Source organism: Anarrhichthys ocellatus, unplaced genomic scaffold (assembly GCF_004355925.1).
Source record: "Anarrhichthys ocellatus isolate YVR2014 unplaced genomic scaffold, GSC_Weel_1.0 scaffold4, whole genome shotgun sequence".
Lineage (NCBI taxonomy): Eukaryota > Metazoa > Chordata > Actinopteri > Perciformes > Anarhichadidae > Anarrhichthys > Anarrhichthys ocellatus.
Window position 1 is genome coordinate 1,106,005 of NW_022280034.1, and position 16,895 is coordinate 1,122,899.

Here is a 16,895-nt window from a genome sequence, read left to right on the forward strand (position 1 = left end):
ACACACACACACACACACACACACACACACACACACACACACACACATTTGTATTTAGTTCCAAAACAACTCAAATGATCAGATGATGCACAAATGATCCGAACCACTGAGGATGATGCCTTGCTAAGCAATCCGTCTTTAAGATGAAATGTAAACACCTCCATTAACGGGGTTAAAAACAGACTCATTTTATGCAACCAAATCTTTTATTTTTATTTCAAAATGAGCAGTAAAAACTAAGACAGAGGTAGACAGAAACTCCCTAAATAATAAACACTATAATCATAATTCAAATAGTCATTGTTACATATTTATTCCTGCATGTCTAAGCAGTATTATTAGACAGTATATCTAAGTGTTGGAGGCAGAGCCGCTCTCGGAATGCAACAAATGCCAGCGACAAATGTTAACAGGTGCGGGTCAGAAAGGGAACCGACTGCTGGTTCAATCCTCCACGCACGCACACACACACACACACACGCACACACGTCTGTCCGCAGAACTAAGAACTTCTGTTCAAACGTGTATAAAAGAAGCGAGAAGAATCGGGACCGGATAAAGTGGAACCTTTGACGGCAGAGTTCGTGCGTAAAAACAGAATAAAAGAACCCATCACAGCATGAACATGTTTGCCAGAAGATAACAGCTGTTAAACACTTGCATTAAAGCACAAAATACTCGTGTTTCTACCTTTTTCTCATTTGTGGACCGGATGAGTTCAGCTCGGTGAAATATAATCCAGACGCGATCCTCGGCGTCGTTTCCCGCGCGCTTCTTGTTTTTGTTTTGGACCAAACAATATCAAGTGCGAAACTCTCCTCACATCTCTGGAGGACCGGTCTCGATAATGTGCTTCGCGATGAGTTCCCCCAAAGCGTTTTTAAACGGCAGGCACCGGGGCTCGGCCCCGCCTCCTCGCTCCGCGCGCCCTGGCCAATGGAGAGAGGAGGGGAGCGCGCGCACACCGAGGAGACCGTTTTTTTTGTGTTTGACCGGAGCGTCCAGAACCCAACATGGAAATCACGGAGAGCAATTTGGCACTAATTGAGCGACGCCACTTTCATCTCAATCAGGAGTTCAATAGAAAGAGAGGAGGGAGGGAAATATAAACACAAATACATATCAGAAAATGATAAATGTAGAGCTTAAATCTGATTAATGTCAGTAATTCTTTATATCACATACAGGTTACAGATTTAGTTTTTTAGCTTTACAATAAGCACACAGACTGAAACGTGCAACTTTTACCCAAAGACAAAATTAAAAGATTTTTTTCCCAAAAATCTCTCATTAAAACCCTCCAATGAATCTGACCGGTGTCTTTGTTACCACCTGCTGCTGACAGTGAACACATCTCCCTCATATATATGTATATATATACATGTATATTGTGCGATATCCTTGGTGTTTATAGATCTTATTTTTTAATGTGAGCATGGAAAATGTGTTCTGTCGGAAAGAATGAGTCACTCAATAAAGGCCAACATGCCTGATATGACTGTCTTTCTCCACTGAGCTATCAAGTTGCTGTGGATGTTTAGACTATGCATCTGTTGCCCTATAATTCCAGGTCAGGCCGTGTCGTCTTAAAGCCGTTGACTAAATCAATCGTCCTGCTTCGCATTAACCCGCAAATACATGTTTGGTTTTTAGCTTTTTTAAAAGCTTTTGAACTGCTTGTTTTCTATTTTTTTCATTTTTCATTTGTAGTTATTTATAGCAGCACATACATATTTAGCCCAAACCACCTGTGTCACTGAACTGTGTGTGTGTGTGTGTGTGTGTGTGTGTGTGTGTGTGTTTGCTTTCCATGCCCAATTTCCAGCAGTAAAGAGAGCGATGCATGCAGCAGCCAGTGCTGGACCACAAGGTGGAGAGCTGGAGACTGGAATTAACCACACGCACGCATGCACACACACACACACACACACACACACACACACACACACACACACACAGCTCTGAATCTGAGCTCATGATTCTGATGAAATATGTAAACTATTATGTAACAGCTGTAAAGATATCATCATTTTAAGATGAAAACGATAGGACATTTTCTACATTGTAGCACAAATGAGTTTATTATCCGGCTGTTGAATGCATCATCTGTTGTCCTCAGTCATGTTGTTTGTTGCTTTATGCTTTCTAGTCTCTGATAATGTTACATTGTGAACAAGGAACAGCAAAACGTGCACCCCAAAACATTTGTTTCTAACAATTAATTGATTCATTAATGATATTTATATATTGCTGACAGAACCTTCCAGAGCTGCGTGTGTGGCTGCGTCTACGAGTGTGCGTAACATGCATCCGTGTTCGAGACGATCTATAAGCGGGATAATCTTGTAATAACTCGCTATCATGTGAAAAATACTGGAATTATCATGTAAGAAAGAAAGGACTCACACGATGCTATTTTTTTATTTATCCTTTATTCGTGCATGGAGACCTTGTTATTTATGACCTTTTATAAGATTGTTTGAATGTTTTACTTCAAACTATGTTCACACTAAAAGATAGGTGATGCAACAAAGAATCGTTTTTTTCTTGTTAAAATATGAGGTGAAGTGATTCCAGTATGTTTTAGTACCATTTTTAAAGCATATTTTTGTTTGCAATGTACTGTATGTAATGAACATTATCAGAGATCAGAGACAAGAAAAACATATTTTACTGAATATTGGAGGAGAACCATCGTCAGTAAAACTTTATTTCACACTGTGATGGTTAACGTTAAACTGTAATTAATCTGAGCTTCTCATGCGTACAGAACCGTGAGGGAGGTCGACGGGGGTCCGTTACATGGTTTAGAACACAGGAAGCACCTCTTACTTTGCCATACAAGACTACAGAACAACAAGATCCAGGTTCTGTTGGAATCGACTACACTCACCTTTTTAAAAAAGCCATAATGAGTCTGTGTGCTGGTCAGAGTCGGTGAATAGTCCTGTCCTGGTCTGGGGCCTGAATAACATCAGGAGCTTCTGATTGTCTATTTTTGATGTTTTAACTGGATTACACATGCAAATCAAAGCAGCACGTTCTAAAGAAGCCTCTGGTTACTTTTATCCGTCTGGTTACCTGATATCAAAGTGACCGTCCCAATCCGAGCTTTTGTTCTTCGACGAGAACCAGGATCCACCTCTGATCCACCTCGGGACAGACGCAGGACGTCAAGACCCAAACCAGACATTTAAACGTCACTTTATTGACATTGGAATTGTCTTATGAGCAATATTGTTCTAATGTTCTGTCAAATCTGCTAACTGATGCAAAAAGAACAACATTAGAAATACATTTGGTCAATTTGTTACAACAGATCTTTATATTCTTTTGTTCATAAGATATTCGAGGTAAATATTATTTGTCATTTACAAAAGTCTAAGTCAATAAACCAGCTTCATTCATGTGTGAACTACCTCTTGGTAATTACTAAACAAATGGGAATCCTCCACCACAAATATTAAGACAACTTTACATTTACACGTTTGTCACATAAACTGATTTTACTCACAATAAAGTATGTTAGTTGCCGCTAAGGCTTCAGTTTATTTACAACTAGAACTGGGCCATAACGCAATATCTTTTTCACCAAATACCTCTATCGATATTGCGACAATATTGTAAGGTTGACTATTGGTGCTTTATTCTAAGTAAAGGTTAATAATAGAACAGCTACAACAGTCGGGTAAGTTCAGAAAATTGCATCACTTTACTTTAATGCAGCCTTTAAACCATCAAAAAACACACTTATGCCATATCACCATACCAAAACCTAAGATGATATCTCGTCTCGTATCACTATATCGGTATATATTGTCGATATATTTCCCCTTTTTACAAACGTTAAACTTTAGAGATAGTGAGTCAAAGTCACGTAACATGAAGGAGAACATGTAGAAACCTTATTTTTAAACAAGTACAACACAACTCTTTGTTTTTGCACTCAAAAAATACTATAAACAGTTGACAAGAAAATCCCACCAGGTCCATTTAGTAACTTCTGATTGTATTACATGATCTTCCTCAGATTTTAAGGACTTTGTCATCCATGTTGGCTTAAAGATCGAGATTTAAAGTTCATTTTTGAATTTGGAAACAGCAGTTAATAAAACAATTTCCCCAACAAGTACTATACAAAGTAAAAGAAACATTACGTTCACCCACTTAAATACATCTTGTATTTCATTGCTCACCCTTAAATCCACAATCACCTTAATCTGAATATTATAATAGCCCTTTAAAGACAGCATTCATTAAACCGTATCTATATTTCAAATAGCGAGCCTCTGTTTATTATAGGTTTTGTATTCCGATGTCACGGTGTCACTCCACCAAGTATTTATATGCTGTGTGTCAAGTCCTGAGTACCTGGAGGCTTGAAAGGTGGCTGTAAAAGTTTGTACTTTCATCGCTCAAAATATCCGTATAAACGTCTCAGACCATAATAACACGTCTCTTCTGTCCATTCGTATGCTTAGTTTATCCTTAACACTTGTGTTTTCACCAAAATATGGTTAAATGCATTTGTTCATATCCTCACACACAACCTTGGCTTGTCGGCATCCCTCCCCATCACTCGCCCGTCTGACCGAATCTGTTGACGTATGTAGGAGACGGTTTCCATTCATTTCTATGGAGAGCAAGAGAGCCGGCCGCACCTTTTGCACCATGGATACGACATGGCGAGTTGACTGACCATTTGCCGTTTCTAAATTTGCACAATCATGACTCAACTTCATGCAAATCAAGTCCGTCCAAACTCGGATCAAACAGTCAAACTTGGCAGCGCTGATTAAAAATATATCAATAGTCTGTTACTGCATGGCCCTATTTCTCGCTTCAAATGATTTCAGAAACATATTTTAATGTACTGTTTAGCTGTACAATGAGAAGCTTTGTCACCCGTCCGCCATTGTTTAAACAGTTGAGCCAGAACGAAGCCTGGCCCACCTGCCGGAGCAAAGTGGACCATTTGGGGTTCTGTCACGTCTTTCTGTATGTTGGCCGGATTTGGTGGATCTTCACCATCAGGCACGTCACTAAACAAAGTTCTCCTGACCGATGAAAGAGTAGAGCTGGTTATGCGCGGCGGTGAGTCGATATGTCCCAGAGGCCAACTGCAGTACTGCAGCCCAGTACTCAGCATTTTCCCCACAGATCGATATTATTAAAGTCTGTTTAAGTGTCTGTAAAAAGAATATGCTAAATTAATATTCTTTGTTATACGTGTTGTGAATCGCTTTGGTTTCATGCTGAAATATCTCAACAACTATTGGATGGATTGGAAGTGTTTACAGACATTCATGGTCTCCAGAGGAGGAATTCGACTGGCTTCGGTGATGCCCCGACACTCTTTTAGCTCCACCATGAGGTTAACAGCGCCGTAACTTTGTAAATGTATACTTTTTTTTCAATACTTCAGTTTCTCACTAAATACCTGCAAATTAATGACATTCCCATCAGCCTCAGCTGTGCTTCATTTTTAATGTTAATTCGTTGATGTTAGCACGCTAACAAGCCAAACTAAGATGGCGAACATGGTAAACAATATATCTGCTAAACATAAACATGCTAGCATTGTCATTGTGAGCGTGTTAAAACCTCATGGAGTCACTGGTGTGAGTGTGGACTCTTAGACATCACAGTTTAATGTTTGTAAAACTTTTGCCAATCCTTCCGTCTTTAGCACAAGAAGTTGGCGCTTTTTAATGTCGCCTCAGGAGACATTCGAGGGGCCGCTATGATCTGCAAGGCAATGGTCACAAGACAGCGCAAGTCATTGGTAGGCTACTTTTTGGTAGCCCTCTTGCTAGCTGGCTACACATAGTGTAAAGCCTCTACTGTTTTGAAAACCCCGGCTACGTGCTGGATGAGCCGCTCTCATTGGAATGAATGGGCCAGGCGCCATCTTTCAAGCCTTCAAGGTTTCAGTCTTTGATACTCAAAAGACAGATTTTTTTTGCTGAAGTGTTACTTTAATAAGATCACATGCTAAGAAACAGAAACCCTTTTTTCATCCTTACAGTAAATGAGATTCAGTAGCATCCTCAATATTCCTCTTTAGCAGTCGCTTCTTTGAAAAAATGGACAATTAACACAGTGTCTTAATAAATGGCGGCCTCAAACATCATGGTTCTGCTTTTATATTTCTATACTTGTGAGGTCATTTGGCAGAGTCAATCTGTCTTGATGTTGATTGTCTGCTTGAGATGTTGAAACGGTTGGTTCAGGGCGACGGTCGTTCACAAGTTCCACAGTTACCGTTGGGGGTTTCAGAAGCTTTTCAAGATGGTTTCGCTGCAGTGATCTTGGAGATCTGGGTGAATTACGCGGGGAAGATCTGGGTGAATGTCGCGGGGAAGATCTGGGTGAATGTCGCGGGGAATGCCGGGGTGAGGGCCGCCACTGCTTCTTGTGTTCGTACTCCTCAGCGCTGACCTCGGGCACCAGCACCTTGGCGGTGTGATTGAACAAGGTGTAATCCACCCTGTAGTGCCTCTTGCTGACCCGGATCATCTCCTGGAACAGCTGACCCCAGAGGATTTCTGCCGGGGTGTACGAGGTGCGAGTCTGATGCAGCATACCGGAGGAGTCGTCCGTGTAGGTGAAAGACACCACCAGCTCAAAGTCTTCTTTCCGTAGATCTACCAAGCTCATGTTGTACAGTGGGCTGCCGGGTTCGATCCTGTGGAAGATGGTGGTAGGCGTGACCAGGATGACGTCACTCTGCTGGATTAGCAGATCTTCGTACGTCACGTCCATTTTCCCTGTTGCGTGCACCGTGGAGCGGACGATCTGAGCGCGAGCCGTCCCCTCCACCAGGTGGTGCCGGCGGAAGTCCCCGACTCTCCAGGAAAGACACAAGTAACTATCGTGAAGATTGATGACGGCGCAGTTGCTGAAGCCCACCGTCTGCGCCCTCTTCCTGGCCGAGGCCATTTTGGCGACGACGATTCCGATGACGAACGTGTCAATGAAGCAGCTGATGACGTCTTGTATGGTGACGATGATGATGGCGATCATGCAGTTCTCGGACATCCCTCTGTAACCGTAGCCGATGGTCGTTTGGGTTTCGAGCGAGAAGAGGAAAGCAGCCGTGAAGCTGCGCACCTGGTACATGCAGGGTTCACTCGTGATGTTTCTGGTGTCACCGTGAGCAAGCGCGATGACCCAGTAGAGGATCCCGAAGAAAAGCCAAGACAGGATGTAAGACAGGGCGAAGATCAGGAACATCACCCTCCACCTAATCTCCACCAAGGTGGTGAAGATATCCGTCACAAACAGCAGCCACTCCTCGGGAACATGGCGAAACACCACGTTACAGCTGCCCTCTTTGCGTACGTAGCGGTATTTCTTTGGTTGAGGTCCATTCTCATTCTTCACAGTGATGGCATCGGCGGGGCTCACGGATGTATATTGTTTATGCATCTTCCCGAGTCTGTAGGAAAGATGACAAAGAACATTTAGAAGTTTCATTCACCAGTGTGGTAAATATCAGGCAATTTCGACTTCACACTAAAGTGTTTTTAATACTATCAGTAGAGGGCGCCAGTGTAGGACATCTTTAAGTTCTACACATTGTGTTTATAAGTGTCCACAAAGAAATAACCTCAACGTATAGTTTGATAATTAGACAACATATGAAGACCCTATAGACCCTTTCATGGTTTGTAAACAATGATGACGTACATAAGTGCGCACACACATTTCGGCAACAAAAGTACGGCGGAGTGCTAAAGCTTGTCAAGCGATGCAAAGGCATTAACCACCAAAGATGGAGAATGCAACCTAAACAAAGTGAATTTTCAGATCTGTGTGCTGTTAGTGTAACTGCAACGTCTACAAAGATCATCTAGAAGACTCCCAAAGGGCTTTCCCTGTTGCTCTGATACAGAAAACAGACTTTCACCTAAACCCCCGTCTTTTCCATTTTCCGACTCTTTCTTTTTTTCCGGACACTATTTATGGAGGAAACAACGAGCAGCGGAGTCTTCCGTGTATCAGAAACATTGGCTGATTGCTGGAAATCTCTAACCTCCTGCTCTCCCTCCTGTAGCATCTAATATCAATACATCATGAGCAATACTTTGAATACCAGAACAGTCATCATTGTGTTGCTTGTTTTAAGTTTTAGATTTTTACTTTTATTCACGGTTTCTTTCATCTTTTGTCTCCCACTTAGTTTTCTTTAGGCTGAGCTTTGATTAATCTGGAGATCTATTTTCTGAACAGCAATGTCTACCGTGTATGGTTTTCTTTTTCCTGCTTCTTTGTGCTGCGTCAACACATTTAATCACAATGGGGCAGTTGCTTGGAGATACAACACGTTATTATTGTATAATAAATCAAGGACGCCTACGACGTGGCTCATACCTGTAACAGTTTCAGAAATATCTCCTCTCTGCTGATGGATACAAAATTCCCTTTGGGCAAAGGCCACAATGGCATAAGCATATTAAAAGTATGGATTCTACTATGTAGGACTTGAAAGCATTTCATAATACGTCAAACAGTGCAGGTACAGACAGATGTCGCACTTTCATTGTATTTAAACTAAGTCTGTTTAGTGACCAGGGGTCGGTTGCCGTGCCACAGTCGGATAAGTTACGCTACACTCTCTGTAAACACACAAAGGTTTGCTGTTGTCCAAAGAAATGGCCCAAGACCTCATTCTTTTGTTTTTTCTGGGTGGAGGTCAGAGAACTGTCAGAGGGCCGGTATAGGAAGCACCACAGGACTGAACTGGTCTAAGTTAGCAGGGGGAAAAAACAAAAAGCAAATGTGGAATTTGGAATTTGGAATTTGGAAACTGGAATAGTGTCACGGTGGGATCACGGGCAGAGGAAGGATCAATCACAGCCAAACCACTGAGAGCATCCTCTATACGCCCAAAACAAATCACCGCTATCTGACTGAGTGAACCGGGCTCCGGTCACAGACTCCACTTTCTCCTGGCTGCAGCTGACGTCCACGCTGCCAGACTGTGGAGCTCATGAGGTCATAGAAATAACCTCCTATTAGCTTTCCCATAATGCCTTCCTAACTGCCCCGACATGGGCGGACGGAGAAAAACCAAAAGATGCTGAGAGAGTGTAGCATTCGTATGTTGTCGGTCGGAAGTGGAGCTTCTTTCTGACCTGCAGAAATCAGTTTGTAGAAGATTACAAAGTGCAAAGACATGCAGTTATCTTCATGTGCTCAGTAGCACTAGCATCAGAAGGTTGCTGCTGTAAGGCCTTTACAAACCAGGAGCGTTCTTTTTCATTCGCTTGTCAAGATGTTTTTACGAATGTTTTTTTTCAAAAAGAAATATAATTTTTTTGCGGGACAAATTTCATTTTTCTATGCTTTCGTACCGCAAATAAATGCATCAACCAATCGGGTTCAGCCTGAATGGGATAAGTTACACCTTTATTTATAAAACAACACGGAGGCTCCGTTGTCCGAAACCAAGATGGCAACTTTATTACTCCTTTCAACATTGACAAAGGCAGCACAGACCACTCCTTCCTCTCTTACCTTTCACAATGAAAGCTCATGACATATAATATTCCCAGGCGTGTTTTTAGCATTTTTGTATCGTTTTCCTAACTTTGAATGGTTGTATACATTTGGTTATTTACCAGAGCTGCAGTGAGAAAACAATTTCGCAACTATTTTCAGTATTGATCAGTTGTTAAAGTCATTTTCCTTTTGGTGCAACACTTTGGTCCAGACTGAAGTATCTTAACAGCTACCGGATGAATTGCCGTAACATTGATCCTCAGAGGATGAATCCTAATGACTTTGTTGATCCTCCGGCTTTTCCTCTGGCTCCACTCAAAACTACAAAAGTCACCCTCATGGTGAACGTGGTATTGCCATGTTTCTACAGTAGCCCAGAACGGACAAACCAATCAATGTCTCTAGAGAGAATCCTTTGCGTTTTTGTGCCACCGTAGTTTCAGTTGGTTGCAATCTGCAACCTCCCCCCTAGAGGGCTTCAGATCCTACACACTGCATCTTTAATATCTTTTTCCAATTTGGACTTCAGAGAATTGTGTGGGTCATTTTTTAAATGTTACAACATTTTATAAACCAAGCAGCTCATTTGGTTATTGAGAAAATAATCGGCTGATTAATTGATCATAAAAATGACCTTTTTTTTTTTTTACCAATACATATAATATGACGATGGAAACATAGAATACCCTGAATTACTAGATCATGGAATTTCTTATCATTTTTTTTTCCTTTACTATAATACAATTAAATGCAAAATAAAGTAAATATGTACACGTTTTTTCATAATTCAGTGATGAAGCTACTGTTCATACAGTCATTTAACGGGACATAATAAGGACACTAACAAAGAAATTAAAATACATGAGTAAATAAATGAAGTCTGAGCTCTTGAAGTAAACACAGGCATAAAAGTTAATCTTGTTGCATGTGGTCAGTTAATAAACTCAAGACACCATTTAATCCACTATTAATTCTACATTTTTTAACATGATGTAACTGTTGTCGGAGTGATTTAGACCATAATAGCATCTGGAGTACCGGGCCATGAAAAGAGTTTTAATCAACACTGAATGTTTTTTAAATGGTTCAAGATTCTGAGGAGGAATTTCCACCACTTGCAGTCGGCTAAATATAAACTGTATTCTACTGTAATACGTGGAGTCTTAAAGCTGAGCATTAAAAAAAGCTGTGCTAATGAAGTTATTAGTATTTTTGAGTGTGCTGTGGTTCTACGCACTGAGCCCTGATGTTCTCTGTGTTGTGTTGACCCACTAGGTTGAGCTGTTTTCTCCACAGTCACTCAGCCCAGTCGTGGAGGCTTATGACCTGAAACAAGCGGCTCTGTGTACAAAACAAGACGTTCACAAAGAACAACCTCTTACAACCACAACACATCCTGACCTTTGGCATAAAGTTTCCACTGCACTTTCCCTGAACAAAGCGACGATACTTGATATTTTTTTTTGAGGTTTGAATTATTGTTATTTTCACAATAACAAGAGCAACGTTTGTGTTCTGAAGTCGGCCCGTCATCCCCTGCTGACAATCGAGGGATGAACTGGAAACAACTTAGGCAATTGGCTTGTTTCCTCTCCCGCTCGGGGCACTTACAACTCCATTACATGCTCACTTACTGCCAATGACATTGTGCCACCCATCTGTGGTTCACTGGGACAGAACCGTCTCCACGGGTGGCTAGTCTTAGCTCTGCCCCGGAGCTTTCTACCACCTCTAATGACCTTCAAAAACCTCAACGCTGCAAAAATACTTCCATCGTAACAAGTCACTTAAACCTCTCGCTCGCTTGTCAAGTGAAGCGTTTGGCAGCCGCGTTGAGACTCCACTTGTTTCAGGAATATTTCTAGTCTGTTGACATTGATCTGTGCTGGAAGTTCTCCTGATGCTGTTTAAAGGCCAGAGGGCTGAGACTTGCTGAGATGTTTCTACATGATCGAGTCAGGATTTTAATGGTTTATCCAAACTTCAAAGTGCCAAGTGGACCAGAGCACCAACGTGTTTAGTTTTAGTTTGCTTCATCAGAAATAGCTTGATGTTGCTTTTAAGGACGAAGAACTTGAAACCAGATGCAGGATTTAACCCCTCAGACAGAGAAATCTACTGTGCATTCAGTACAGGCTGCACTTCTGATTCTGAAGAGTGAAGCCGATGCTTCATGTGTTAAAGCTGCATTCTCTCTAGTGTCCACCAGGGGGCGACTCCTCTGGTTGTATAGAAGTCTATGAGAAAATGACTCTACTTCTCTCTTGATTTATTACCTCAGTAAACATTGTAAACATGAGTTTATGGTCTCAATCTCTAGTTTCAAGTCTTCTTCAATACAGCATGATGTTCATTTAGTACATTATGGTCCATTTAGAGTCAAACAGACCATAAAGCAGGGGATGCTTTAGGGCGGGGCTACACGGTGATTGACAGGTCTCTACTACGGTGTTGACCGGTCTGGAAGTTTTCCGTGTTTTTATCTAACAACTTCAACCTGTTTGTGTTCACGTCATGACAGTTAATTGTACCGTTCTGGTCACACAGTATGAGTTTCCAGGTTGTTATTCCAGGCTACCAATGTTTGACCTCTTTTTAACATAATAAATAGCAAAGAAAAACAGAAAAACATGCTCCCCAAATTCAATATATTTGAAATATTTGTTATATTAGTGGTATGTTAATCCCTCAAAATATGAGGCAACTAAAAATGACTATTAATTAAAACTAAAAACTGTATTTTCAATGTCGGTAAACAAAAGCTGATGCTTTGAAACGATAGTGTTGAGCTCTGCTTCTCCACACCTCTCCTGTCTACAGGGTTCATTTTAGTTTTTAGACACGCGTCACTGAGTTTAAATGCACCGTTTGTTGATCTAGAACTGTTTCCTGTTTCTGACTTCTCTTTGTGACTACACTCTGTAAGATTTTTCTTTTAAGACCAACATGCATGATTGCGTCATTCACTGTTTAAAAGATCAATAATCTCATATTTATGAAACAGAATCAGTCCTGTTGTGTCAGCAGTGATGTCACATCTTCTTTACACAACACGGTTTTATAGATCTAATTATATCGGACATAATCGCATGCAAAATCTGCCAGTAATTGCTTTCTATACAGGCGATATTAACCTTTGTTCTCTGGCATGACTCTGAATTTGATCAGATTTCATTGTGTAACATGATTGCAAACATTACTTATCACCTTGACCAGATCTTGTTTTGTTTGTTAACCATTCAGGCGTTGGATTACTGCTCTTAAATGCTGCGGCTCAGATTACCGATTGTTCCGCTGACCACCACCTTCACTTGCTCCTGTTTGTTTCAGCTCAGCATGACGCCTTCAAACAACCAGCAACTAGTTATTTGAATGTACAGTTTGCTTTTGGTGAGGCGGCCACCGAGGTTTATTATTTATTCAGGCAGTATTTTTAAGAACATGAAATTATATTCCAGTGCATTTAAAATATATTGAGCAGGTTTTTAGTATCTAAATATTTGAATAATTCCACAATGTCTCATACAGTTGATATTACATACACACATACTTATATATTTAGGTTTTATATCCCTTTTCTGGTCAGATTTGACATTTAATTCGACAGTCTAACAAACAATAGATGTCACAGATGGATTCCTACCTTTTTTTTTGTCGGAAATAAATGCTGAACCAGTCGCAGGAATGTCTGCACCTGAGTGGAAAAAGCTCTCCGAGGAGCTGCACAGTAGCTCAACAGTCACCTGCTGGAATGAGCCGGCCCACTCGTCTCTGCAAAAAAGTAAAGATTAACGCCTCCCTTCAGCATCACATGGTGTCAGACGGACAGGTGAGCGAGTGTTTCTCTGAGCAGCTCAGTGTGGATATGAGTGAGTGTGTGTTGTGGGTGAGTGGACGTAAATGCAGGTGTTTATGGGGCTTTGGTACATGATGGCACTCAGTGCTTTGTGATTGGAAACTTTAGTTTTCACCATTCAGTTGTGCAGTAGATGTTTTCATACTGACTCCAATCCAAGACTGTAAAATCAATAATGAGATAATGATGTTTCAGCTGCAGTCTACTATCTTTTATTTTCCACAAGCTTCTTGATCTGAATACTAGAGATCCTGGTTCAGAACTGTTACGTTGATGAGCTTGAACTATTGCTAAGATATGAATGACTCCAACGTTTGGCCAATCACACCAGTAATCCCCTAATGTTACATTTTTTGGCATTCACACACTTCTTCTCAATGCATAAGCAACGATCCAAATCATGTTCACAACGTTCACTACTGTAAAGGAAAAGAGACATTTCTAAATGCAGATTCTTCAGCTCATTTACACAACATCTCAGGTTGTTAGTAGGTTAACTCGTTGATCAGCACTTTAATCTTTGATTTATGATCTGATCGCCTGGTGGCACAAGGCTCCTTTGACATTTCTGCCTCTGACGGTGACTCGTCTTTCGACGCTTTTTCCCTAACATTTCAAATTGTGATAAAATGCTGCTTTTCTTTATCTGATGTGAAGGTAAAACCGAGTATCTTTGAGATCGAGACTGTTGGTCGGACAAAACTATTTGAAGATGTCGGCATCAAGAGAGTCGTGATGGGCCTTTTCTCTTTGTCTTCCTATTTCCTGTCATTTTGTACATCAAAACCAGATTAATCAACAACAACAAAAAGCCCGGGTGGTAACAACCTCATGTTCCTGTTCATAGTCCCGTCTGTTGTATAAAAGGTTTCAGAAAATGTATAGTTATATAAATTTAGTTATATGAATTAAAACGATCTCCTTTTCACAGCTTCAACTCGTAACAACAGATTACAAATTGGTGAGCACTCTCCCTCCTTTGTGCCTCTTTTTCAAAGACGTGACCAGAAACCCTTATTCCCAGCTTCAAACTCCTTAGAGGGCTTAACTTACTTAATAACTGCTTTGCAACCGAACTCCATTCATTGTCCCGAGTAAAAAAAAAAAAAAAAAAGAAGCCTTACTCAGGTTTCAAACATGGACATCTTTTGACCATCCGCATGTGCTCGGTGTGGAGAAAAGGCTCGCAGCTCTTACAGATTGTGTCTTTCTTACGGACCTACCAATAGATCTGGGTCGATGGAAATGGGACCCTGTCTTCAGGTCAATGTGACTTTTCCATCCCGCTGGTGTTTATTGTCTGGATAGTGTGTGAGTGACAGAGATATACTGAGCAGTGATTGTAAAGGTGTTCTGACAATGACGGTAGAAGGATGGTGAGTGGATCATTAAAAGCTGGAGACTTGTTCACATTCACCAGCATAGAAATAGAGTCTTGTGCAGCTTTACTACAGAGGTTGTTCAGAATGCAATGGTTTAAATAGAGGAAGATGTCAGTGTTGTGTCAGATGCATCTTTAAAAAGTCTTATTGTTAGGGATAAGAAAAGCAGACAACAGCCACTGTAGCAGCACAATACGGCTGTAATGAACATCACACACCAGACAACAGAACCAGTCGGTGTATGAGTCATTTTATATGCCATAACCATGTTCTTTCTTTTTGCGTGCCATTTGCGTGACTGCAATGTAAAAGCATCCATATGAATATATGCTGCGCTCTGAACAAGTGACTTTGTATTAAATGTGAGGTGGACCCCTTAATGGTGGACGAATCAAACAAACACAGGACTTGCAACCAGGAGACCAGTGTTCCAGACTGTTATCTCAACGTGTTGGTTTTTCTTCTTCTTTTGAAGCGTTTGTGACGTGTTTTCCTTTTTACGTTGTTGCCGTCATTATTTTACTTAGTTCACGTACTTATTTGAAAACCCAACCATGATGTTTTTACTGATCTAACCAAATAGTTGTGCAGCCGTTACCGTAGTGTTGTTGCCATAACATGACGGCGATCGTTTCATCGTAATGACGTGGCGTTAAATGACACGGTAAAAGCCTTTTCATAGCGCAAAATGAAAACACGCAAAAATCCTTAAATTCATAGTCGTGACACACGGAAATGTCGTTCTATTCATAGCCGTCATTTATATAAATCGGGTTGTGTTGAGGGGTGAACTTGCAGCTCTGTGAGGCTGTGTTCATAGGGATGCTTTAAGCTGAATGCAACCGTTAGCATTCTAACACACACACACACACACACACACACACACACACACACACACAACCACACACACATTGAAAATACTGATGATGTTTACATCGGCATCTTAGCATCACAGCTCAGCTTGCCATCATTTGCTGACCAAACAGCTGAGGCTGATGGGAATGTGATATGTTTAGCAGGTATTTGGTCATAAACCAACCAGAGTTGGACAAATAGAAATTTTGAACTGATGATGGCCCTAGATGGAAAAAAGTCCTCTGGGGACCATGAATATTTGTACCGCATTTTATGTGAATCCATCTCACACTGGTGGAGACGTTTCATTCTGATCTAAATATTTAAGCCTGCTGGTGGCCCTAGAGGAAAAGTCACGTGACAAAAGTAGGATTCCTCAACCGGGGGACCATGAATATCTCTTTAACATTTGATATCAATCCATACGCTTATCAAGATGTGTCTTGACCAACCGAAATTGCCAAAACTGACTTGCATAACTAATCAGAGAAACAACTCTCAAGATATTTGCCAATATTGGGGGTAACATGTAAAAGGTGACCTGATGGATGTCGGCAGATAAAGACTGAAATCAAAAGGGTATATGTACGGTGGCCAATTTAGGACATTTCAGACTCGGCTCATCAGGCTCAGTTTTACACTGTCAGACGTAACTCATTTAGCATGTTGGCTGATGGGAGTTCTGAGATGTGTCTTGTATTAAACAAGTGAAAATGTGAATGTAATCACCAGAGTCCATTAGGTTTAACCTCTGGGGACCATAAAAGTCTGAACCAGAGTTCATGGCTGTAGTTGTAGATATCTCACTCTGGACCAAAGTGCCGGACTGAGCATCAATTGGAATCACATCTCCTGAAGTCACGGTAACTAAGAAACAGCCATTTATTCAACCAACTTCTACAGCCAGCACGTTTGAGAGTTTGATGAGATTTTTTGGGTCACTCAGACATTTTACTGTGACTGCACGAAATGCTCACTGGCTCTTTAAGCGGGAAAACAAAGCAATGCAAGCTATTTGACACCTTTTGCAAAATCTGCAGACTAAGAGGGTCAAGGCATATGAAATGACTCAATGGTTTTATTTCTCTCGTTGGAGCTCAGTGGGGGGTCCTCGCAGTAAATTCCTCTGGGTGTCTAAGAGTACGTCTGTGAAAAAGCGCCAGTTTTTTTACATTTATGAACCCGACTGCATTTTTTAAAAGTGAACAAATGTGTGTCCGTTTGTGTCTGTGTGCATGCAAGTGTTCCATGTGGTGGGTTAACGGGGGTCTCGGGCAAAAAAGTAAATACAAAAA

General features: G+C 41.1%; 2 protein-coding genes across 2 annotated transcripts in view; both read right to left on the bottom strand.

The window, feature by feature from the left end:
• Positions 1-834, bottom strand: part of kcnj2a (potassium inwardly rectifying channel subfamily J member 2a) — a 5,300-nt gene extending 4,466 nt beyond the window's left edge. Inside the window, exon 1 of the mRNA XM_031844149.1 lies at positions 691-834. The gene's annotated coding sequence lies outside the window, so the exon portion shown is untranslated. The remainder of the gene's footprint in view (positions 1-690) is intronic.
• A 3,777-nt stretch (positions 835-4,611) lies between these two features.
• On the bottom strand, positions 4,612-13,239 carry kcnj16a (potassium inwardly rectifying channel subfamily J member 16a). Its single transcript, XM_031843871.1, has 2 exons — positions 13,151-13,239; positions 4,612-7,441 (listed from the first exon to the last, which is right to left on the bottom strand). Exon 2 carries the CDS (start codon positions 7,429-7,431, stop codon positions 6,145-6,147), a length of 1,287 nt encoding a protein of 428 aa, XP_031699731.1. The 5' UTR covers positions 7,432-7,441; positions 13,151-13,239; the 3' UTR covers positions 4,612-6,144.
• Between the last annotated feature and the right edge of the window lie 3,656 nt (positions 13,240-16,895).

Coding starts and splice junctions, on each gene's coding strand:
- kcnj16a (XM_031843871.1), bottom strand. CDS start 7,431: ATGCATAAACAATATACATCCGTGAGCCCCGCCGATGCCATCACTGTG.